Below are 25,435 nucleotides of genomic sequence, written 5' to 3'. Positions count from 1 at the left end.
ATTAGAGTGAACAGCACTTCATTTGATTGCTTGGATTTGGGTTTTTTTGGTTTTTTTAAAGAAAATTGCATTGCCAGTAAAATGTAGGATTGAAGAAGCATTGGGTTCCAATGCACCTTAAAATGGTTCAATCCATCCACCCATAAATAACATTACTGGTACACATTTTCACTAAAGTTTTTAAAAATAACTACTTTTTTTTCTCTGAAGATGAATCTCTTTGCTCAGGAAAACTTTTTAAATACCAAGTACAGCATCATGAAAAACATGACTAGAAGTTTGGAGAAATGACCTGGGAACTATGCCTAGTTTCCATGTTACTTTAAAAGGCTTTGTTATTATTTTTTTTAACTTTACAAAATTCAGGTACTTCATCTCTCCTTAGAGGCTTTTCTATTAATAAAGACCAATCAATATGCCCACTTATGATTTCAAAGCTGATCTCTCTGAGGTCCCTGTGATTGCATAGAATAAAAGCTTTTTCCTGCTGTGAAACAACAGCTTAATTACTAGTGAAAGAGAACCTGCAACTGGAGTAAGACTTTTTTACAGCAGTAATGGATGCTCACTGTACGGAATTTAAATCCTGGGACTGTTTCCCACAGTCCTCAGGAAAAGTGACAGGTGAGTACATGAAAGGGCTTCATCAGTCAACAAGTTATTGTGCAGTCTTGGGGAAAATGGTACTTTTACACAAAAATGAAAGCACAGATGTCTGCAGCGTGGGCTGAAAGAAAAGCAAGCAGTGGATTAACCATGTATCACCAGTACCTGCCTCACCCTGGGAAAAGGAAAGGTTGTAGGATAGGACCTTGCAGGAAACATATCCTTTTTGCATATTGCAGAGGAAATGCAGGTAAGATACCATGATAAATACCACAAGGCATGAAAATGCCTTACAAGCTTACATAAGAGGGCAGGGCTGTTTTTAAAACTCCCTGACACATTAAAACCCAAGGCCCCACGCTTGCTTGCCATGGACTGTACCCAATATGAGGCACACACAGCAGTTTCAGTCCACCTGAACATCCAGCTGAAGTCAGGAATAGCAGTTTGTGCTTTTCTTCACAGCTCATGCTGATGTGTAGTTGGGGGGAGGTACTGAAAAAGTTCAAAAAGCATAGCTTAAACAAAAGGGTTTGGTTTTGGTTATTTTTAAATCACTGTGCAATTTGGCAGCTGTTTAACCTCATGTGCACACACTATCAATGGACCCACCTGGGCTGTTCTTCTGCACACAAGTTCATCCCCAGAGAGGCAGAGATGTCAGCCTGAGCCCACCCTGCGAGCGTCATCGCCCAAAGCAGGCTGGTCTCAATGTGCACGTACAATAATTTAACACGCCCACACCTGAGCTGAGCACAGCCTGCCCACTCACCTCAGATCCCTGCCAACCACACAGGGAGCCCTCAATTTCCTGCACAAAATGTACAGACTCATCAAGAGGAGATGCCCATGGAAATCTGGGCATTTGACAGCTCTAGCCTCACAGGAAATACACAAGAGCCGTTTTCTTCCTCCTGGTGGTAACCATACCTCCAAGCTCTTCATTCCACAAACCACTACCCTGTCAGCAAGCCAGGCAGCACCAGATTGGACATACGACACTTCTCTGACTAAACACCATCTGCTTCGTGTGCCAAGGAACGACTCCACTCACAGCCAGCCAGCACTACTCTCCAGAAGAGCACCAGTGGAAGTGATTCATGCCATTATTAAATAATACTGCTCATGTTCTACTAACAGAAGCACAAGGACCCATTTTTGGTTGCAAAAACACTGTCAAGGTCCACTGGTTTAATTTTATCCTGAAATGGGAGCATATGGAAAATGGTGCCCTAGGGAATAATGTTATTCTCCTCAACAGATGTTCTTGCCAAAGGAAACATTTGGAAGCAAAGCAGGTGTGATTGATGAGATGCTTCACAACTGTAAACCTTGGCCACAACAGCAACACCATTTCCATTTCATTTAGGGCAATATCAAGAAGAAAGAAAAGCAATTATATTACTGTAACAGAAAGTCAGGAAGGGAGCAGGACAAACACACACTCACTCTGTGTCCTTATAGAAATCATACTGTGTTAAAATAATGCCTAGTAAAACCAGTAATAATTAAATTTAATAATCCTTCCAATAAAGTGCTATTATTTCACAAAAAAAACCCCTTCAACATAATGATGATAATGATACAGTAACCAATTTAGAGCTCATTTACCACTACAACAAATCAGATTAGTTCCTCTTTTGTTATTACTACTGTCTCTCTTTACCAAGCTTAAGTTAATAACCAACGATTTCTTCTAGTCTATTTACTTGGTTGCTTCACTAAATACACACTGAGCCAGGAACAGACCTACTCTCAAGAGATGAGGTTTTGTGGAAAAACAAGCATTAACCTCGGTGTTTTAGCCTTTCCTGAAAATGACACATTAACACTTCACTGCTTTTGAGATTGAAGTGCTGCATTTTTCCTCTGCTACAACCAAACCCCACCAGGTATGCTGTGACAGTACCAGCTCAACTCTTCCAGGTTATCCTGAGCAGAAGGCAGCAAGGCACTCCATGCAGCATCCTTGGGAAGATTGTGTTCTTACAAACATGTGACCTTGGCAAATGTTCCCAGACACAGCATTTCTAAAAGGTATCGAGATAAGGCTCCTTCATTCTGCAGGATTCTCTATGATGTCCAGTTACCCTTGCAAATTAAGTTGTAGAAACACTGGTTGAAAACCTTTTTTCAACCCTGCCATTAAAAAAAAAGGCAAAAGAATCACTACTAGTAGGCTATTTAAAACAAGATGAGAAAGATGGCAGGAAACACCAACATCTACTGGGAACGCCCTACCATCACTGCCACAGCTGTAAAAATGAAGGTTGATAAAGTAAGGATGACAAAATTAGTTCACATATGACCCCATCCCTTTGGGCTGGAAGGTGAATCCCAGAGGAATGGCCCCAAGAGCCAGGGCCAGGCACTGATGCTGCACCCTGCCTTGCTCTGGGGCTTCAGTGTCCCAGCTGATGGGGCACCACGAGGCACCGCGACATCTCCGCACACTGAGCAAGTCACACGCTCTGCCTGTGCTGAGCAACATCCTGCTTAAAACCAATCCAGACTTCCCCTGCTGGATAAGCCAATATCAATCGTAAACATCAGTTTATCTCTGCTCTCAAGTTCAAGGCTCCACCAGCATCAAATGCTTGGGTGAGTTTTCTGATTCTGAGCCTCCAGCCATCACCAGTAACTCCAACAAAAATCCAACCTATAAACAAAAGTGTAAATGCACAGCCTTAGAGGCACCAAGGCTCATCAGCAGAAAGTTTTTTTTTCCTGCTTCTTTTTAAATAGGAACCACTTTCTGGAAAACAGAAATCTTTGTTTTTACTGTTACATTCAAAACTCAAGGATTCCTGCAGGAGCAAACTTGGCATAACTTCAGGATACTACAAATCTTTAAAAAAAAAATTAGGCAAAACCTCACAATTCAGAAGAAATATAAGCACTTAAAAAATGTAATTACAAATTAAAGTGTGGGAGGTTTAAACTTTAAGTTTCCATCTTGCACTAGTACAAGGTGTTGGATGAAACCTAAAATTTTTGACAATATCTTGCGGACATTTTTGCAAAAATAGACAAGCAGTAGCTCAAGGTCTTAGAAGAAAGAGCTTCTTGTGGAAGCCTCCTACATGAGAACAACCAAGGTCAAGTGCAGGACATGCCAGATAATCAATCTTGTTCATAAACTTAGCAACCTTCATACTAAAACAATTAGAATTCTTGCCATGTCACTGTCAAAGCAAAGCTGTGCTAAACCTTTACTCCTCCTTGTTTAGTTTGCTTGAAGCCAGTCCTTCCCAAGCCAACTTCACCCTCTAGCCTTCACAGCTCTCTTCCTTATAGTGCCTTTTCCCTGCCTTTGCCTTTCTACAGTTATTACAGACCTCTTGGCTTGCCAGGCTAATTGAGCTGAGGTCCAGCCTTGCTTTAGAAGTGAAGTTCTCCTTTCATTTACTTGTTCTGGCCCTTCATGACACGTTCTTCCTTTTTGAAGACAACTGTCAGGGCAGTCCCTGCCCCCAGACAATCCCTGTTGCTCTCAGGTGCCTGACTCCTCTGCAGCAGAACAGGAATGGTTTTTGTTGACTGGCTGTTATTTGCAGTTATGCACCATAAGCCTTATGTGATCTCAAACCAGTTCAACCTCCTGTTCATGAAATAAATGCAAACACAACTTGCCAACATCTCACTTTAAAGATGAGATGACTCTTCAGTTTAGGCTGGCTCCTTACCAAAGGAAAACAAACTTACATTATCCGTGTGCTGGTTGAAATAACAGTGCTCACAGGACAGTCCATATCAATGTCAGTGCAGACCTTGTGACATTGAGTGTGTGACCAATGCCACGGGACAGAGCAAGAGAATTGCAGCAAGTGGATCTGGAAGTCGACAGGAAATATCAGCAGCCTGCTCCCTTGCAATGATTTTTAAACTATTCCTGACAGACCTGCACACAGCTCCAGTGAGCCTGCCTAAGGAATATTTGTCAATGCCTAGCTGCTCCCTGTTCTCTAACCTTGTCTTGATTTCAAAGACAGGTATCTGCTAAGGAGGGCAGGAGCCTCCCTTGGAATGAAAGAATGTAGACCCCCTCCATTCAAATTACTATCATTCTGAAATCAAGGGGGCTCTCAGGCAGAGATCTGGGGATAGGAATAACAGTTCTTTACTAGTATTTATAACAAGGCAAACAAACAACAATAACTACAGCATTAGCAAGAAAACAGAACCAGGGACCCCGTGGCAGCTTTCTCGGCCGAGACGGGAAGGGATGGAGGAGAGGCTTTGCTTCACAAACCCCCTCCTCGGGCAGTCCCGGTGCTCCTGCAGGGCTCTGAGGAACAGCCGGCTGGAACAGCAGGGATGAGCAGAGATCCTGGACCGGTGGCTGAGGTGGATCAGCAGCTCTGCAGCGGTGCCTGGCACTGCCACACGTCCCGGCAGGACAGGGGGTGCGAGGCCCACAGGAGAAGAAGCAGCAGCTCCATCTGGGTCATGGGCAATTCATTTCCCCAAGCAACAACAGCTCCGAGGGTGTGCTGCTCTGAAGCTGAAAAAACCATCCAGCCCCCAGCTGCCCCCACCCTCCCTTTTTCCTGCTACCCTTCCCCCTGTGCCCAGACAAACTATTTGTCTTCTCAAGCACCCAAAAAGTACCAGCAGCCAGGTTTCTCTGCAACTAACAGGGAAAATTCTATAAGGGAGAAGGAACAAAAGGAAGGACACCTAACCCCCAACAAAGCTACCTGTTCCAAGTAATTATTTGCCTGTACATGGTGGCCATGAATACTCATTCACTCAACTCCTCCTTTAAGAAAGTGTTTGAGTTGTTTTTCAGATACTGTTCTTCAAACAGACAAACCTTTTCTCACTATCAGCCACACAGCTGAGATGTCTCTGTGCTGTCCCAACCACGTGCTGGACATTCTGAAGGACCAGTCCACATCTTCCTTGACATGAGATGCACGCAGTGCTTTGCACCAACAGCTGTGGCCAGTTATCCAAGGGAAGTACCCAACATTTTGTACAATAAAGTTGGGGAACATCATTTGAGAGCACAGTTCATGGTTCACAACTCCCCTGCTGATACATATCCCTGCTTTTGGGAAGAGCAGAGCCCCAGCAGGTGTTCAACAGATAATTAATTAAAATTAATCTGAAAAGCAGCCATTGCATTGCAATACTCAGCACCAGCTGAGGTTAACATGAGTGCTCAGACTTCGAGGCATAGGTTTAGTTTACCTGTGGGACCAGGTACACAACACAACTCTAATTCATTTTCTGGAAAACCTTCTGGGTCCTGGTGTACTTGCTCTGCCTTAGAACCATGGGACAAGGTGCTCCAGGTAGAAGGAAAATCCAGAAAAGGCTACAGGCACTGCAGCATTTGGGATATTAATCTTTTAACAGAAACAGCTTTTCAGAACAGCCTGAAGAGGCTCATACATCCCAATTAGATACATCCCTCCTACAGCAACACCTCAGAGGAGGTTCTGCATCCTCCTCTCCCAGCAACTGTGTTTGTATCCAAGCCACCTGGGCCAGCCAGGTGTGCATCTCCCCCCAGTGCCACTGCTCTCATGCATGGGGTGCCTGCTGTCCCTGCCCACCACGGCAAGGCAGGTGGCCAGGCAGACACAAAAGGTGCTGCTCAGAGCAGCAGCTGAAGGGCAGCATCGATCCTGCCTCCCACTTGCAAGGCAGAGAAAAGGCAAGGACTTTCTCCACAACTCACTGCAAATGTAATACAAATGGACAAAGAGTAATTCAGGCAAAATCCTACCCAGAGGGAAGAAATCCTCAAAGCCCCATCTCACACAGAAGACTCAAATCAGCTCCACTTAGGTGAAGGAACCAGGAGAGGATTCAGGCAGTCCAGGAGAGAAGGCATCCCTGCTACGACTGCATGTTGCTGGCAGCTCCCAAAGTGTGAGCTTGTCCCTTTCCACAACCATCCATCCCAATAAGTCCCAACTCCTCCTTCCTCCCCTCCCTCAGTCCTCCTGAGTCCCTGACCCTTCTTGCAAGCATCCTTTCATTTCCCTTATCTTCCCTGGAAAAACACCTGGAGTGCCATCTCAATTTTCTGCAGCACTTATGTTACTTTATTACTTACCTCCCAGAAAAAACCCCCAACAGCCAATCAGTGCAACATCCAGCAGTAGCCAAATTCAACCTGACACCAGCTGGGTGTCAGGTTCCAGGCTACTGCAGAGCCCCAAGGATAACCTGCCCATGGCAAACCCACCTGGCAGAAAGCCCTGGCATGCCCAACGAGGCACAGGCAGAGCACGGCTCACTCATCTTAAGACCTTGATTAACTCTTTCCCGAGCTGCATTTTCCCTCTGTTGTATCCAAAGAGTACTGAATATTATGCAAACATTTGGGATCAAGCAGACCAATCTGTGTCTGGGACAATCCCATTCCCTTTGCTCTGTGTGGAATGCCAAGCTCACTGTTCTCCACCACTCGGGGTTTTTCTACCCTACAATTTGCTGCAGGCAGCTGCTCCTGTTCCTCATGGACACAGCTCTTCATAACCAGCTTTCACTGCATTTCCCCACGTACATTCACAGCAGTTCTGACAGGAAGGAACATTAGGAACCCTCTCCTATGAATCATCCTCTTCCTCAATAGCACAGGCAACCAAAGAGCCTGTGCAGGAACAACTTGTGCATGGGAAGAAAAGGCCCTAATGGCAGCCAGACCTGCAGCCCGGCTTTACAAGAGGCTCTGTTACAATTCCATGTTCCCAAACAGCTAAAGTTATTCATGAAACAAGTTATGCAGGTAACAAGCCAGGCAACAAATGAGACAGCACAAGAGAAATAGCCTAAGGTTGCACTAGGGGAGGTTTAGGCTGGATATTAGGAAAAAATTCTTCACAGAAATGGTTGCTCAGCCCTGGCAAAAGCTGCCCAGGGCAGTGGTGGAATCACTATCCCTAGAAGTGTCAAAAAAATGTGTGGATTTGGCACTTGGGGTCTACGGTCTACAGTGGTGAACATGGACCACCACGTGCTGGGGACGGTTGGACCTGATGTTCTTAAGAGATCTTTTCCAACCCTAATGTGTCTGTGATTCTGTCTGCCCATGCCAGTCAACAGAGCAGGAGGGCAGTGCCCACACGGCCACCAGGAGCCTCGTGGCCATCACCACCACCCACTGATCCCACCCTGGTTTATCTCCCATCCCCAAAATACCCACACACGTGTTGTTAAAGGAAGATTTCACAGCAGGTAACCCAGCTAATCCTCACCTTCCTGCTCTGCCCCATGGCCATGCTTGGCCAGACCCCTCTCCCCAAGCTGCTGCCCTACAGACAGAGCTCAGCCCCACCGAGATGCCCCAGCCCACCCCACACACCAGGCACAATGGACACATCTGCAGCCACCTCTGTCCAAGTCTCATTTCTGATGATACAGAAATATATCTGAATATATTCCTCAGAAGATGGCTTCAATTTCTTTGCAACAGCTGAGAACTACTGCCTGTCACAGAAGAATCTGCTTGATTTTTTTTCATATTTTTAACTTCAGACAGATCTTCCATTAACTGCAGAGTATTATATGACACAACCAAGTCTCATGATGCACCTTGCATTCATTATAATAAAAGTTTTATTTGACACGTAATAGTTTATTTAAATTGTTATGTAAAGTGAGGAAGAGATTTCCTCACTCAATTTAATTCGTAGGCTCTTGACAAAGAAATTCAGGAATACTTCAACCTAAAAAATTATGCAAAACAGATGGAGAGAATATAAATGATCTCTTACAAAATATATAAGTGCACTTAAATCCAGACCAAAAAATGCCTCTTAAGTGACTCAGCAGAGCTTAACTAACTTAAAACAGGACTTTGAAGAAATTATAGGAATAGGTCTATTCAGAATAAATAAATATTTTCTATGGCATTAGTAATAGGAATCCTTTACAATAGGGATACCCATTACAAAGAACAATTACCTGGAAATAAACAGATGAAGCACAATGAGTTATCCCATAAAGCCCAGACAGCTTCTTGTTATTTACTAAAAACTTAGAGAAAAAACTAAACCACATTTATAGGAAGCCACCACAGCCCATACAGGTTAGTTTAGAGGATGTCCCATTAAACTGAGAGGAGGATGTAACTAATAACTTTCTTATTGTGGCTTTTATATGCTGGCTGCTGTTCCAAGGATGGATTAAATACCACAGCTGCTTGGTTGGGTATCAAATTAAAAGCTCTGTGATGATTCTTCATTCCCAATGGGGCATTTTAGCTGTTTTTTTTTTTTAAAAAAAATTAACTACACATTAGGTCCTCCTGAACATTACCCTGAGCTTAAAAATGGTTTTGAATGAAACAGAAAAAAATAGGATAGGGAATAAATATGTCAACAGAGGCTTGGGTATGATTCAGTTGACAAACCTGCCAGATGTGGACCCTATGGATAACCAAGGGGAGTCCTTGGTCTTGCTATGACACACCTGGAGCCCTACAATCACCAAACAACAAGACCATGCACCACAATATTTAGACATTTAATATGAAAATAAGATTTTGCAACTTAATAAACACACACAACCAATTTCTTCTAAAAATCTTGTTGGCTCAGCCTGGAATAGGATTCAGTATTTCCAACTTTCAACTATGCAGGTGATAAAGGTAAAAGACCAGTCCCAATCTGCAGATTCTGAAAGGAACCAGGAAATACAGTGTGAAAAATAAACACCTTTACCTACCGAACTTTAAAAGGAAAAAAACTAACAATGCTAGGGTAGTTTCTTTTTTGTGTTTAATTCCCATTACCTTTCCTAGAGTGAGAGACATTCACATGAGAGTCAGGGAGTTTTTTCCCTGAAAACCGAGACAAGGCTGGCTGAAGAGAATTTTCTTATCACACCCCTTTCTTCCAAGACATTTCCATGGGACAAAAACACATTCATTCCCCCTGTAATAATATACACGTAAAAAATATGTTACTGAAAGAGCATTGCAGGCACTGGTCCCCTGATGCACTCCCAGCTGCTGGCTACCAAGACACAGCACAGGCACATTAGTCCTTCCCACTCTCCCTTAACTGTAAATCCAGAAAATTTCTCCTTGCCCTTTCCACTCTTTCAATTAACCTGATTATAGAAATAATCTGTGGGATTTCTCTTCTGCAGTGCAAAGAACTAGAGCAGTGGGCAGCCTCGCTGGGGATTCAGAAGCAGCAGCACACTATGCCGAGCCTTCCAGCTGGACAAAAGCTTGGTTTTCATCAAGATCTAGATGAGCAAGTTCTCCAAGATCATTCAGTTTGTGTTAGCACACTTGAAACAAACAGAATATGATTTATTGCAAATGGTATTCTTTTTTCCATTCTTTTTTAGTCTGCAAGCCTAAACTTCAGCTAGAGTACTTTAAAATATTGTCTGTGACATCAGTAAACTGGGATCCTTTCATAACAGGGACACCCATTTGGCATCCCTATTTTAGTCTACAAGATTAAAAATACACTAAATACTCCAGCTCTTGTAGATTAATTTAGGCTACAAGATTAAAAATGTACAAGTTGGAGTTCTAAGAGGTTCTAAGTAGCTGTAGTTAAATTCTAGATCTCTCAGAAAAGGATGCTCAGCAGGACTCAACAAAGGACTTTTTGCAGCAGGAGGCTGGATTAGTCATGCCATCAGATTCAGTGGATTTTCATGAAAGTCAATGGTTTCAATATCACAAAAGTGATAATAATAAAACATCAAGATCTAGACATGGATTACCATCTCATACAAAAACCCAGATATTTTCAAGATGGGGAAAAAAACTTGTGAGTCGTGAAGCAATTCACTTAAAATATTTTGAAGTTTTATTTTCAGGAGCCTTCAAAATTAGAACTGTTGTGAAAAATTTATTGACTGCAATGAAACAAAAGTTTTGTTGGAGCTGCAATTCCATTTTAAACCCCAAATTTCTTAACTTTCTAGCACCTTAGAGTCTGAGTGAATGATCAGCACTCAGGGGAGAGCTGATTTATCAGTTGCAGAGTAGAGACATTTCCATATGATTGTAAAAACCTTAGGTAGAACAAAACCAGTTCACAGTCCACCCAAATGACTCCAGGCACTTCTTAAAGAAAGCACTTGAGAACTCACAAGCTAAAGAGGATTCTTATTTAAAATCATTCAACCTACCAGAAGCACATTACCTATTTTCAAACCCCAAAAAGGTGCTTCAAAACACCTTTCAACAAAGAATAATAGTCATTGCCAAAATCTCATTTACTAGTTCTTAAATTTAGGAGGACACTGACAAATTTAGATTCCTGTATTTATGTCACCTGTCCAAACACTTTACTGTGTTAACTATTGCACACGTGTGGCCTTTTAAAGGAATGCTCACAAACATCTTAGGGACAAGCCTTAAGCAAAGCCCAAGAAAACAAAGGGGAAGCACTTGCCATGAATATGGAAGAAAACAGCAACTCAACAGTGAGACCAAAGCAACCTAAATCAAGTCAAATCACTCCACAGCCATCTCTTTAGGGATTTCCACTTGCAGTGCTGTTCCCAGATTTATCCCACATAAGCTATTGAACAAGGTGTAATACTAAAAAATTAAGCCAGAGAGCAGCTACAAAGTTCCTTAAATCAGCTTCATAAAGAAAGCCAGAATTACCACAATACTCTCTGAAAAGCAAAGAAAGCATTTGAACCTGTATTTTCACCCCCATACCAAAGGTTAAGGAGAAGTCAACCCCCAGAACCAGCAACTCTCAATGTTATAAAAGTACATAGATCTGCAAACATGCTGATTTTGCACTGAGATTTCCCCTGTGGGGATTACAGTCCTGGTTCAGGCTAACACACTGCTGCATACTCTACACAGCTACAGTGCCTGCTTTCCATGTCTCCCATCAATTAAAAAAATTGTGTGCTCACTTTGATCCTGCCAGATTCTTAAGACCTGCCACCATCCCAGCATGATCAGTGCATGCAATTGTATTTAAATGGAAATTTTGGGCAACCTAAGAATAAAAGCTTCTGCTCTGGGAATGTTACTACATTTCAAAATATGTCACATCCTTAACAGACTAGACAGAATGCTTATTCTGTCTTGTATAAACCCTGCCTCAGGGGGGTTAAAACTTTGGTACACAAGCACCTTGGAAACAGTATAGTTCTTTTTCATTTTTTTTTTCATTAACTGAATACCTTAAAAATAGGTGAACAGGTTTTCATGACTATTTTTTCATCTGTCTTAGACTTCTATGACTAATTAACATTCCAGCATATGTAAGATCTTCCAGTTAAACCAGTTCATCCATTTTTTTTTAAGTCACACAATTAAACACTTTGCTGTATCAATAGATTATAAATTAGTGAAGGATGTATCCTCCAACAAAAATACAGACAAAATCACTGGGAGTTTTGTATCTTGCATCAACTTAACCAACTTATGAAGATCAAGAATTCTTTTATGGTACAAATTGTTCCCTGTGAGGGTGGGCAGGCCCTGGCACAGGTGCCCAGGGAAGCTGTGGCTGTCCCTGGATCCCTGGCAGTGCCCAAGGCCAGGCTGGACAGGGCTGGGAGCAGCCTGGGACAGTGGGAGGTGTCCCTGCCATGGCAGGGGGGCACTGGATGGACTTTCAGGTGGCTTCTAACACAAACCATCGTGTGATTGTAAGAGTAAGAAAACTCATCCTTGTTATTTCTAGTGGCTGTCAAAAACACATTCAAAGGTTGATTTTCAGCCTTTGCTTCTTGAGGAAAATATGTTCCACAATACAACGAGTGAGTAAAGCGACATCGGGAAACAAAGCACTTCTCAAATTTGGTAAACTTGATAGAAAAGGGAGGGAGAAACTCTCCAGTTGGCCCCACTGAATACAAAGCTTTGCAAAAGCCCAACCCGGGTAGCTGCAAAACCCATGGAAGAGCACTATCAGAAATAACCAAACTGTTGAAGCAGCCACACTGGGAGTTCACATCCTATTTTAGGCACCAAGGACTCCACTTGCCAGAGGATTTCATTAGTTACCCTGCTGTCAGGGTAATATTTGTGTGGCTAAAATCAAATCCTCAGTCCCCTCCTTGAGGCAGTTGCTTTTGAATACCCAGGCTTCATTATCCCAAGTGCTTCATTTCACACACAAAAGCCTCAAAACACAGCTATGCAACAAAATTTTCTTTGAAGCCCACAGGTGCATAAGCCTGAGCTTGTAATCTCCTTCCCTCAAACAAAAAATAATGGTTTCTGTATATTTTAAAAAGTATATCCACTTCAGTAAATGAAGCCATATTTAATGCTTTGGTGTTACTTAGAGAAAGAATTACCCTAATAGTTTTGTAGCTTTACTGGTTAAAAATTTGACATGTCGGATTCATGCAAGTGAACAGATACACACACATTTTTAATCACACACATTTTAAGCACTGTTTCTCGTGGCAAGGGATGTCAACCTCTCATCAAAGCCTTGCACACCAGAGCCCCTGTGGGGATGTTGTGTACCTATTGCATGGCAGGAGAATGGGCCCTGGCAGAGTGCTCATGAGTGGGGACAAATGTAGGCAGTCAAATCCTAAACATAAAAATTATCATTTATTCCAGCAAGTTAAAAAGACATCTCACTTCCCTCTCCTAACCACAGTTATTTGCTACAAGTTTCTTCTTTATGTACTTTGAAAAGAAAGCTTAATCCTCTTGCTCAGAGAGGGATTCAGAGCTGTCTATAGCCTCGAGGAAGCTGCAGTGTGCCTCCACAGCAGTATCTCGTATCACGTGGGAATCTAGCCAGTCAGTTTAATTTAACATGAGACTGTAAAAATAAGACATAAAATTGACCTGGGTCCAAATGCACTCTGCTGAAGGCACTTGGGGCTCTGACAGCCAGTCCTCAGCTGCCAGCACACTGAAGGCTCTGTGCCTTTCCTCAAGGTGAGGAGCCTTCAAGAGCTCCAGCCTCCAGCACATGCCCCAAATGGCCTCAGCCTGGGAATGTGAACACAGCTGGGACCCAGAAATGAACTCTTCAGCCATTCCTCAAACACACACCCATCACACAGAGACAGACCTCAGTGAAGGCACCTACTCTCCTCTTACATGACACCTGGAAGAGGTACTGCCCATCCCTCCTCTCACAATGGCCAAACTTAGATTAAAGAACTTCCACCAAGAGGGGCAATTCATTCCCAGCTCCCCTGACGTGTGCAAGGCTCATTGAAGCCTTTACCTACCCTGGCAGCCAAGGAAAGAGTGAGGGGCACGGCTCCTGCAATTTCGTGCTTTCAAGACAGAAAGATTCTGCCATTCTTAGCAATGTAAGTGTTATCATAATTGAGATAAAAGCAAGTCCATTTCATTAGTGTAACACTTGCTTTATTATCTACAACAACTCTCCAGACACACACTGATATGAAAGAGAAACAAAACAAGTTCAGATGCACACAACCATGCCTGTTTTTCTTAATTAATCAGCAAAGCCTGGAACAAAACAAACCCATTTTGATAATATCTGGCTCTTGTAAAACTGATTCCTGTGTTTCAGCAGAGGCCTGCAGCAATGAGCTCCATCCACTGGAAATTCTGTGATTCCCCCCCTGCTTTCCCCAGGGTTCTGTTTGGACAGTAGGATTGCTTCTGTTCAGTCAAGCACCACAGCTGCACCAGCTCTGGCCAGCACAATGGGGCACCTGAAATGCTCTTCTAACTGAGACAATCCAGCATCAGGAAAGGCAATGTGAAAAAGCTGCTTATTGTATAAAAATCTGGAATAAACACCACAATTTTAATCCTTTGAGCACGAGGGAGAGAAAGGAACATCCATTTCGGAAGCAGACAGAGGCAGTGCCTGGTTTATGCTGCTTCTGAAAAACCAATACTCGAGTTCTCAACACATGAGGTGACCAACTGCCGTCTGCTCTTTTTAGTAAAGCCTTATTTTATAGAATATAGAACAAATTTTATTATTCAGCTAAAGAAAAAAGCCCTTCCCCCATCTGTTTAGTCTGACTGGGTTTTAGGCAATTTTGAGCATGTGAGATGCACTGACACTGCCTCTGGACAAGCCCTGTTAATTCAGGAATACAGAACATCACATTATCATGCTCAGTTCTGAAGAGCTTCAAGTTTATCAAGGCTCATGCTTTGCTAGAAAGTTAATGGAAAATACCAGACAGTTCTGCAAAACCACATAAATATACAAATAAACAAAAAAATCCCCAAACAAACAGTAAGGTGGCCATCATCCATATAGGTTTACATTTAAATTCTCTGAACTACGATGAAACTAAAGGCCTTTAAAATAGAGAGAGATTGACTATATCAGGAATTCCAGAGTCTGAAAAAGATTAATTAATAGCTTTAGTGACCAGCTACTGTACTGCCTTCCCGCCCCCCCCCGCCAAAAGCATTACAAAGAAGGACTAGCTGGTAACAAAAGAATGCTCACTTCCTTTTAGGTTTTCATTTTTTTAGAAAAAATATTAATCCAAGCCATTAGGTTTACTTATCTAACCAAAAATTACATTAAAACTCAAATTAACTTTAGTCAGGTGGCACTGAGATTCATCACAGGATCAAGTACCATTCTAAGAGTGTTTAATTTTCCTTTAAGAAGGTCAAGAATGAAGAGCAGATTGAATTCGCATAAAATGGCCAAGTTAGAAACCTCCCCCCAGTGTTTCTTGGCCCTGCCTTCTCCTCTCGTCTTCCCCAGAGTTCACACAGCCCTCTGCAGCAAACAACTGAAGAACAGATGGTATCAGGTCTTCAGTTACTCCTTCCTTGACAAATTAAATAAGATGGACATTCCCAGAATGTGGCCTTTCGTTTTTCCTGTTACCCCCACTGCACATTTAATCACTGTATCACACAGCCACACTACTGTATTTACACTATACAGTAAAATTATTTTCCAGTGGGTGTCATTTTTTTTTTAAAGCATTTTAGGGATTATGATGAACTGAAAGAACAGATAAGAGCATTCAAGACCAAGATGGAGCATCTCCCATAAAATACAATTCAAGAGGAGTACAGGTATGAGTTTACTTATATTTCTTGAAGGGATTGAGAAGAGACATCACCACCCTCCGCTACCTGCACATCACCTAAGAGTCACTCCAGAAAGTTTTCAGTGAACATTTATTATCAGATGATTTGAAACTCAGTCTAGGTTCACCAATTGCTACAGACAACCAGCTGGGAAATAATAAGCTTCCTAAGGCTGAGAGGATCAGTTACATGTGTCAACCTGTATCCACAGCACAGGGGATGGATGGCAGGGGAGAGGGGAGAACATGCAGGACTTGTGATCTACTCCATGTCCCAAACTCCCAGTGTCTTCTACAGGGCCTGGGCATTTGCATGTCACAAGAATCGCTCAGAAGCTATGCAGCTAATTCTGAAAGGACAAAATTCCCAACAAACACACTGCTTGGGACAAGCATGCCAGGATGAGATATGGACCTGATTCCTTTGGAGGACAATGAGATTTTAATCAGGGATACTGGAAGTTGCTTATGGTTTGAAGATCAGCGCATTCCAGAGCAAGGGACCAGTCACACATCAGAGGGACTCTGCTTTGTGGTTTATGTAGAAACTGGGTTTAGAAGGATGCACAAGTACTCTTGCACTGGTGCAGAGAGCAGGCAGTGCTGGAGAAAGCAGCTGAGACCTCTCCTGCAGGACAGCTGACCTCTGCTTCCCAGAAGGCAGGAGGGCAGTGGGACCAGAGAGCTGCTCCCTCCTTTCAGAGCTACACAGCAATAGCAAGGTACTGGACTGAAGAAGGTTGTTTCCACTTGACTTATCAACACCACAAGGAAAATCCTCTGCTGCCCTTCTTGGCCAGCCTGGGTTTCAGGCACACCAAAATCAACACTGAGATAGCACCCATGCTGTCCACAAGCATCACTTCAGGGAAAAGACACTTTTCCAAACATAACTTCATACATATAAAATTAAACATGAAGCAAACCAGTTCTGCTTCCATGTGACCCATCTGGATATTCTCTGGCTATTATCTGCAAGCCCCTCCTGTTGCAGCACAATGAAGATGTCTCTCCTAGAAGGAGTGCCAAGTGTCACATCTTGTGTGACACACCTTTGGCTGCCCTTGGCTCATGCCTGGGGCCTGTCCAGCCATCGTGCATCAGCACTCAGCTCATATTTACATCTTCTGGCCAGCAGACACAGCCCAGAGTGCAATGCACACACAATAAGTGTGTGGCCATCAACAGCCACATCGTGGCTAATCTGAAACCCAAACTTTTCAGCGCTGGACCCACATGAACCACTGCAGTAGGCTCCTGAGGCAGGAGATTTATCCCTACCTCCCTCCTCAACCATACTTTCATACCCAACCCTTACAGCAGGGGTTCTACCGTCTAGGAGACACTCTTTCAAACCTCTGCAGTATCTCTAATCGTTCAGACTATCCAAAGGCGTTAACTCCAGCAGCCAGCATCTTTTAGCACATCATTACCATCTCCTCTGAACTCCTAAACCTCTGTCACACCCCAGCCACAAAACCATACCACCAGCATGAACGTCACTCATGTCAGACTGGTATCAATTGCAAGGATCACCACGGTGACAGCTTGCAACATCAACTCTTTCCACCAGCCATCCCTGTGGATATAAGATGACCAAGAGGGCCAGAAATATCCTTTACACCAAGCTCTGATTTGAAGTAATTTCTTCTTACGGCAACTGGACCCGCATGTTTAGCATGAAGAGTTTCACCAGAATTAAAAGAGCACACAACCAACCTTGAGGCACAATGTGCTCAAAAGCAAAAGAAAGGAGTCTTGTGTGATTCACAAGCAGAATGTGAAGCCTGACCTAGCTTTATTTCATTTACTGAATTTGAGAAGCAGTCTATTAATAGTTCACTACCCTGCCCTGCTTCTCCATGCCAGGGCAACAGCTCTGCTAACAAACACCAGTAATACAGGCACACACTTTTATACTGACACCATAAAGCACAGCTAAACCAATTGTTTCTATTTAAACAGAAGTCACATTCACAAGAATTAACTGGAAACAGACAAAATTGATCTTGAAGTTCAATACCAGACTCAAGCTTTCATGTATAGTCTCTGTCTCCTTTATTCTCCCAGATTTTCTAAATTATTCTGTTCATTTATGCTACTAAGTCTATCTGGCCAATAAATTACCAGCACAGATAGTAACCTGCTACTACTATTTCCACATCAGATGAACGCTGCCAGCCAGCAAGGACACTAACAGAAATCAAACTGCCACACCAATGGAAATCCTGGAGTTACTACCCTTTTCAGGAAAAAAAAAAAAAAAAACTCCTTGAATTTTTGATACAGGGGCATGAGACTGTGATGATCACCAGGCATCTTGCACCTTCCTGTAACAGCAGGATAAGACAGCCCAACCTTTCCCCATTTCTCAGCAAAAAAATTTAAATTCAATGGCAGTATTCACAGTCCAAGCAAGAACCATAAAGTACAGTGATGCCTCTGCAATTCACAGTACCGAGTCTGACTCTTTGCAGAGTCCCTATATATTCCCAAAGGGAATCATGACAGGCATTTTAAAACCATTCACCTCACTAAAAGGAATATTTGGCTTGCAAGCAGGGGAGTGGCAAAGCCTGTATTCCTTATTCATGACCCAACATTTTATTTAGGAGCGCAACCCTGCAATACTGTTATGCCAAAGCCTCACCACACAGCGATTGTACACCATCAATTAATATTAATTATAGCTGCTGAAAACACTGGAATGCAAACCCTTCCAAAACTGCAAGGGCACACTAATCCTGCTCTGGCACTTCAGCTTCATGAAGGAACAATAGCCTTATTTTCTAGCTGGTATTCAACTACAGCTTTCACCTCTTCAGACAGGTCTAAAGCCCACATCATTTGGGCAGCGCTTGGATCCCGCCCTAATCAGAGCTGTGACTTCAGTTCTGAACCCTAAAGCCGTCTTTTCAATGAAATAAAGCCACTGGGCAAGAATGGCTCGCGAGGCCTTTGTACAGACGGACAAAGACAGACACACAGGCAACAGCACAAGTGGGCTGAAAAACCGCTGAGCCAGGATGGGATTAATGCCTGCATGGAACCACAACGCTGCCCGCTTGAACTTCCCTGCTCCAACTGGAACACACACAAGTGCATCTCCAGGAGAAAAAAAAAGGACAGGTTGCAGCAATTTATCCACCAAAAGGCTCTGGGCTGGGTTCTGATGGTGTGAGGCTGCAGAGGAAGGCATTTTGTCTCCAACAGCATAGTGAGATGATGGCTTCCACTCTCTTGCTGCCTATAGGGAACTTCAAATTTGCGCAGAGAAAAGACAAATCGGGGCAGATCTAACTGGCACAGCTCACAAAAAAAAAATAATTCAAAAATGCCATGAATAAAATGATTTACTTGACAGCACCCTCTGAATGTTTTCCCTAAAATTCCCCAGCTGAACTGAGAGAGTATTCTACAAGTTAAAAAGCTGGAGACAACACAGCTATTCACACCTTCTCCCATTGCCTCCTCCATGCAAATCCAGCCCAGAGGCACAGGCTTTAATCCTGTAGTCGTTAAAGGCTTTTGTCATTCAATGAGGCTTTCCCAATCCAGACCCAAGTACCGGCTTCCAAAGTCACATACCATCTCACATTACCTCCGGAATCACTCAAACCTGCACAAGGAGAAGTTTAAGGAGACCCAGCAGCCCCTGCCTCCAGGGGATTCACACCAATTTCTCTAAAGCCAAACAATAGTTTTCTTCCCACAATTAGAGGCCTAAAGCAAATCCTGTATTGAATTGAAAATATCTAGCAGTATTAAGATCTGATTTGGGTTGATGCACATACAGTGAAAACTAATGGGAATTTGAGCATTATACAAATTTCTTCACACTCAGTTCAAGAACTCCTAAACAAGTGTGACTAAGAATAAGAAGGCCATTCACCAGGTAAGAAAGCTTTCACACTGCAGATTCCCTTCCCAGTCTCTTCCTGAGCAGAATAATCCAGACTAGCATTTCCAAGCAATGTTTTCCAATACATTTGGCAGGCTTTGGTCGTTAAAGCTGCTGTTACAGAAAATATATGGAAAATCCATCTATGTCAATCCCCCTGCTAGAGCACAGACAACCAGGCATCGTGCTGAATTCTGGGTCTCGCTGATTTTAGTGCCATGGCTCTGCAGTGATGGGGCTGGTCTGGGCCACATGGACTGACAGGAGCAGCAGCCTCCTCCAACCTGCCCTCCAACAGCATCCCAGCCACCATCCCTCCAACAGCATCCCAGCCACCATCCCTCCAACAGCATCCCAGCCACCATCCCTCCAACAGCATCCCAGCCACCATCCCTCCAACAGCATCCCAGCCACCATCCCTCCAACAGCATCCCAGCCACCATCCCTCCAACAGCATCCCAGCCACCATCCCTCCAACAGCATCCCAGCCACCATCCCTCCAACAGCATCCCAGCATCCCAGCCACCATCCCTCGTGGATTGCAGGCTGCTGGAGTAGAAGCCTTACACACTCCGGATTCAGTTCCCAGCAAAGCCAGACAAAGCCCGGGCCTGCCCCCAGGCTTCCCTCAAGCAGCTCTCTTTTAAATCCCCGTAACAATTCTCCAGACCACCCTTTCCCCACAAACCCTCCTGGACCCCCGGGCTGGAGGAGAGAGGGGCTGCTCCCCTCACCACCAACCCACCACACCTTTGCCTGGCTGCTGTGTCTCCCGTTCTGCATCCCCCCTGATAAAAGCCGGGGAATGCACGACTATGAAGACTGAGGAGTGCTCCCCATAATTCTTACTAAGGGAGCAGTACTGCAGTGAATCATGATTATATTGTGTAATGAAATCATCAGAATAAAGATGTGGCTGCACATCCATCCCCAGCTATCCCAGACAGCCAGGAGTAATTTACAAACAGATTGGGCCATCATTAAAATATAAACAAACAACCAGGAGCTCAGACTTAAAATAACACGTTATTTCCACATCAGTTTCAAATGCTCTTGTAGGCCATAAGCTCAGCCACCCAGTTGAAGTTTGAAGGCCCCAAATTATAAGGAAGAGTTAAACCTCCTTTCACCTCAGTTACAGAGTAACTCAGGCTGAAAATAAAACAGTATTAAGTCTGTATTTGGTTTTTCTCTTAAGTAGGTCTCATTCCAATGGATGCCAACAGAAGTGAGGGTTAACAGGCACTGCAAGCTTCACCATAAGCAAAAAAGAAAATTAAGCCTGTATGACTGTGATTTTTACCAAAGGCTATAAAACCCACCAAGAACAGGGTAACGGCAAAAGACAGCATCTAAACCTTCGTTCTCCTTAGGTATTACTGGATGGTGCTACTTCATGCTGAAGATCTAGAACTTTAAATGTAAAAATCCGCCTTTTCGAAGGTATTTGGACAGGTAGGTCTTTGACCTAACCAAAGCATACACACGGTGCCTAAAAAAAGGCAAGCACCGGGGCATATTGCGAGCCTTGATTCCCCGGAACGGTGACAATTTCATGGCAGGGGAGAGGGAAGGTGGGGGAGAGCAGCTCCTCAGCCTTCATGAAGCCATAACACAAAAGGAAATTTTCCTCCTGCAAACGCACTCAAAGCACCGACTGTCGGTGTCACTTGAAGCAGGAGCTGCTGGCCCGAGGAGGGGCTGGGGCCGGGCCGAGCATCCCCGCTCGCTGCGCCCTTTCCCACGGCGCGGGAGCCACGCGTGACCTTGGCTGCGCCAGGCGGGTCCTGCGCGGCGGCGGCGCCGGGCCGAGCGGGTTAAGCGTGGGAGGAGTGTACATAAGGTGGTGGATCCGGAGCCAATGGGGATACTGCGCTATAGTTAGACACTGGATCCTAAGCGATGGTGACCATAAAGGCTGTTCAGGGCTGAGTTGCTGTGGATGACACCGCCGCGACGCCTTTAGTTCCCGTCTTATAAGGCAGGGGAAAAAAGAAAAAAAAAGCACAGGAGGATCAGCTGGGCTTACCTGCAGTTCACACCACGCGACTTCCACCCACGTCTCCGTGTCCAGACCCTTGTAGACCGTTTTGAAGGATCCCCGCCCGAGTTCAATATCAAACTTTAGGAACCTGCCATCCGGCGAGGTGGCAACCGCTTTCATGTCAGCCTCCTCCTCGGGCTCCTCTTTCTTAGCCTTGCCCTGGTCCTTGGCAGCATCCTGCGCCTCTCTCCGCTCCGCATCCTTGCCTGGCTCCTTCTGCTCCTCGGCTCCCGCGGCGCTGCCCGCGGCCGGCGTCGCCCGCGGCTCCTCGGAGCACTCGGCCTCCCGGCCCGCCGCCTCCACCGCCCCCTGCCCCGCCTTCGCCCGCTCCGCGATTATCCTCCTGGTTTTGGGGGGCAGGATGATTCTCCGCTGGTGCTCCGCCTCGGGCAGGTCGAAGGCGGGCTCCTCCTGGTCCGAGTCCACCACGCTCCTCCGCAGGAAGCGCTGATGGACCAGCTTGGGGTCCCTGGAGCCGGGTCCGCGGGGCGGCGGGGTGAGGGCCCCGGGGGCCGCCGGCGCTGCAGCAGCGTCCGTGGCCGCGCTCCCCCCGCCGCCGGGCCCATCCATGTTCACGCCGATCTCCGCGGCCGGGAGAGCGCCGGGCCCGGCAGTCGCGGGAACCCCGCCACGGCCGCCGCCTCTGCCGCCCCGCCGAGGTGCCGCTCTGGCATCGCCCCCAGTTTCCATCCAGGCCGAGGTCTCAGCGCCCGCCGCCGCCCCGGCCCGGGGGAGTCACCGCGAGCCGCGCCCGCGCCGCCACCTGCGCGGGGCAGAGCGCAGCCCTGAGGCGCCGCCACGGCCCAGCCCGGCCCCCGGGCACCTCCCCCGGCCCCGGGGCTCCGCCGAGCCGGGCCCCCGGGCCGGGCCGCGGCCGCCCTGCCCGGGCTTCCCCCCCCCCCTGTCCCCGGTGCCCGGCAGGGGCGCGGCCCAGAGCGCCGGACAGAGCGGTGCAGCCCCTCACCTGAGGCGGGCCCGCGCACAAAGGCGCGGCGGGGCCGTTACTCACGTGCGGAGCCGGGGGCTGCCGCGCTCAGCGCCATGCGCGGGGAAGGCGGAGGAGGGGCGGCTCCGCCGAGCGTGCGCCTGCCCGGCCGCGCGGCGGGGCCGGGGGAGCCGCTGCCGGTGCGGGGCTCCGCGGCTCGGCCCGGCCCGCCCCTGCCGCAGCCCGCCCCCGCCGCAGCGCCGGCTCGGCCGCGCCTCCCGCTCCGCGCCCGGCGGCTCCGCGCCCCTGCCCGCGGGCGCCCTGCGGCAGCGTCGCCGCTTTTTTGTCAATGGGGGCGCTCCCGGGCGGCGCCCATTTAAGGCACCGGCGCTCGGCCAATGAGGCTGCGGAGGGTGGGCGGCCGCCCCTCGTCCTCGGCCCCCGGTTCCCCTGCCCCGCCCGGCCCCGCCGCAGACAATGGGAGGGTCCCGCGCCCCGCTCCGCGCCCCGCAACGTCCGCCCCTCGGCAGGTGCCCGCACGGGCCCGAGAGCATCCCCCGAGAGCGTCCTCCCACGGCATCCTCCCGACAGGCGTCCCCCGAGTGTATCCCCTCCAGAGCATCCTGCCGAGAGCATCCCCGAGAGCCTTGCCTCCCCAGCATCCCTCCACAGCATCCCTCCCCAGCATCCCTCCCCAGCATCCCTCCACAGCATCCCTCCCCAGCATCCCTCCACAGCATCCCTCCACAGCATCCCTCCTCAGCATCCCTCCTCAGCATCCCTCCACAGCATCCCTCCTCAGCATCCCTCCTCAGCATCCCTCCTCAGCATCCCTCCTCAGCATCCCTCCCCAGCATCCCTCCTCAGCATCCCTCCTCAGCATCCCTCCCCAGCATCCCTCCTCAGCATCCCTCCCCAGCATCCCTCCCCAGCATCCCTCCTCAGCATCCCTCCTCAGCATCCCTCCTCAGCATCCCTCCTCAGCATCCCTCCCCAGCATCCCTCCTCAGCATCCCTCCCCAGCATCCCTCCCCAGCATCCCTCCACAGCATCCCTCCCCAGCATCTCCCCCAGAGCATCTCCGCGAGTGCTCGGCTCTGCACAGCTGTGGGGTGGGTGTGGGACACGGGCCTCAGCTCCATCCTCTGGATCCAGGAGGTGGCTGTGCCAAGCAGCCAATTATCACGGCTGCAAGGAAAGGGAAGGTGACTTGAAGGGAACTGGATACTCTTTGCTCACTGCATCTCTCAGTATTCCTCAAATGCAAAATATGACCGGGGACTGACTCATGTGTGGCCACTGCAAACACCACACAGCCCACCCATGTACAGCACTGCAGGTCACAACACCTGACAAGCCTCACGACCTTGGGTTATCTTTTTTGTGCTTTTTTTTTCTTTATTCCAGTCAGTTCAGTCATCACTCTATGGATATTGACCCCATGATTCACTGTGAACACTTGGAATTACCCTAGATAGAGGGAAAATCGGATCTCAACACCCATCTGTGCTCCCACCTGGAGCACTGGCTAGTTCTGGGGGCCTCAGCACAACAAGAATATTGACCTGTTGGAGTTGGTCCAGAGGAAGCCACAAAAATAATTGGATGGTTAGAGCCCTTCTGCTCTGGAGCCAGGCTGGGAGAGCTGGGAGTGCTCACCTGGAGAGTTGAAGGCTCCAGGGAGATCTTAGAGCCCCTTCCAGTGCCCAAAGGGCCTTCAGAAGAGATGGAGAGGGACTTGGGATAACAGCCCAGAGTGCCAGGACAGGGGGGAATGGCTTCCCACTGCCAGAGGGCAGGTTAAATGGGATATGGGGAAGGAATTCTTGGCTGGAGGGTGGGGAGGTCCTGGAAGAAGCTTCCAGGAGAAGCTGTGGCAGCCCCTGGGTCTCTGGAAGTCTAGGTTGGATGGGGCTTGGAGCATCCTGGGACAGTGGAAGGTGTCCTTGACCATGGCAGGGTTAGGAATGAGATGGGCTTTAGGATTCCTTCCAACCCAAACTTCTGTAATTCACCCCTAGGTAAGGTCAGAGACACTGGCATTGCCAAAGGCTGTGCCCTGCGACAGCTGTGACATTTCTGCTCTGTAAACTCACAAAAGGACTCTGGTCACCACTACTGCCAAGCTGCTTCCTCAAATATTAGGCTCATACAAACATACCATATGTTTTTGTAATTAAAATTTAAGTAAATGAAGAAAAATAATAAGAGAAGGTTTACCAGGTAATTATATCCTGAGATTTCTGAGGGAAAGGAAGCTGACTATCAAGCAACCGTAATGAGTTCTTTTACTTAATTAATTTTTGGTTAAGAATGATTGAAAAAAAAACCTTTTAAAATAAGAAACCAGATAGTTATTGTCAATGGAATTCCTGGTGTTTTATTTTTACAAATCACACTTCACTAATAATTCAGCCTCACGGATGCATTTGATCTTTAAGTCGTTTGTTTTTTGAAGTGTTCAAATATCAGGGATATTTCTAGGACTTGCAATTGTGGCATGAAACACAGATTTGTGTGCTATATAGAAATTTGAATTCCCAAACATTAATTAGTCCTGTATGGTGGGCTCTGCTCCTCTCTGCAGACGGAGATTTGGCACACAGAGAACAGTCTGCAGTTGCCAGGAGAAAAGCAGGGAAGGTGAAGAGCTCTGACACCTTCTCCCACTTATTACATAAATTGACCTAGAACTCTCTTCCCAGCAATGGAAATTCTCACTACCACGTAGAAAAAGGGTAAGATTCAGGCTAATGAGAGGGCTAAATGTAGCTGGAGCATTTCACTCTGCAGGTGGACAGGAGAAAATGGGGAATATTCTAGAGCTGACCAAATACCAACCCCAAAACCCACAATTGAGAAAAATATGGGGAAAAAAGAAGACATTGGATTTCCCCATCTGCCAGGCCTTGTCAGAGGAGAGAGGGAATCTGCACACCCTCAGGTATAAGGGAGCATCCCACCCCTGCCTCAGAACACATGA

At 46.5% G+C, this 25,435-nt stretch overlaps 1 protein-coding gene across 8 annotated transcripts in view; it reads right to left on the bottom strand.

The window, feature by feature from the left end:
• Positions 1-22,232, bottom strand: part of WNK2 (WNK lysine deficient protein kinase 2) — a 94,675-nt gene extending 72,443 nt beyond the window's left edge. For 7 of the 8 annotated variants that reach the window (XM_088061628.1, XM_088061630.1, XM_088061632.1 and 4 more), the window contains exon 1: positions 21,513-22,217. In XM_088061628.1, coding sequence (XP_087917754.1) covers positions 21,513-22,217 — 705 coding nt within the window. Of the gene's footprint in view, positions 1-21,512 lie in introns of all 8 variants that reach the window. The other variant, XM_088061631.1, reaches the window with a different exon arrangement.
• Between the last annotated feature and the right edge of the window lie 3,203 nt (positions 22,233-25,435).

This window comes from Pseudopodoces humilis, chromosome 13 (genome assembly GCF_049639895.1).
Source record: "Pseudopodoces humilis isolate 2021_Gansu_Grassland_sample_001 chromosome 13, ASM4963989v1, whole genome shotgun sequence".
Taxonomy (NCBI): Eukaryota; Metazoa; Chordata; class Aves; order Passeriformes; family Paridae; genus Pseudopodoces; species Pseudopodoces humilis.
Note: the sequence above shows the minus strand (reverse complement) of the source record. Positions and strands in the feature narration are given on the sequence as shown.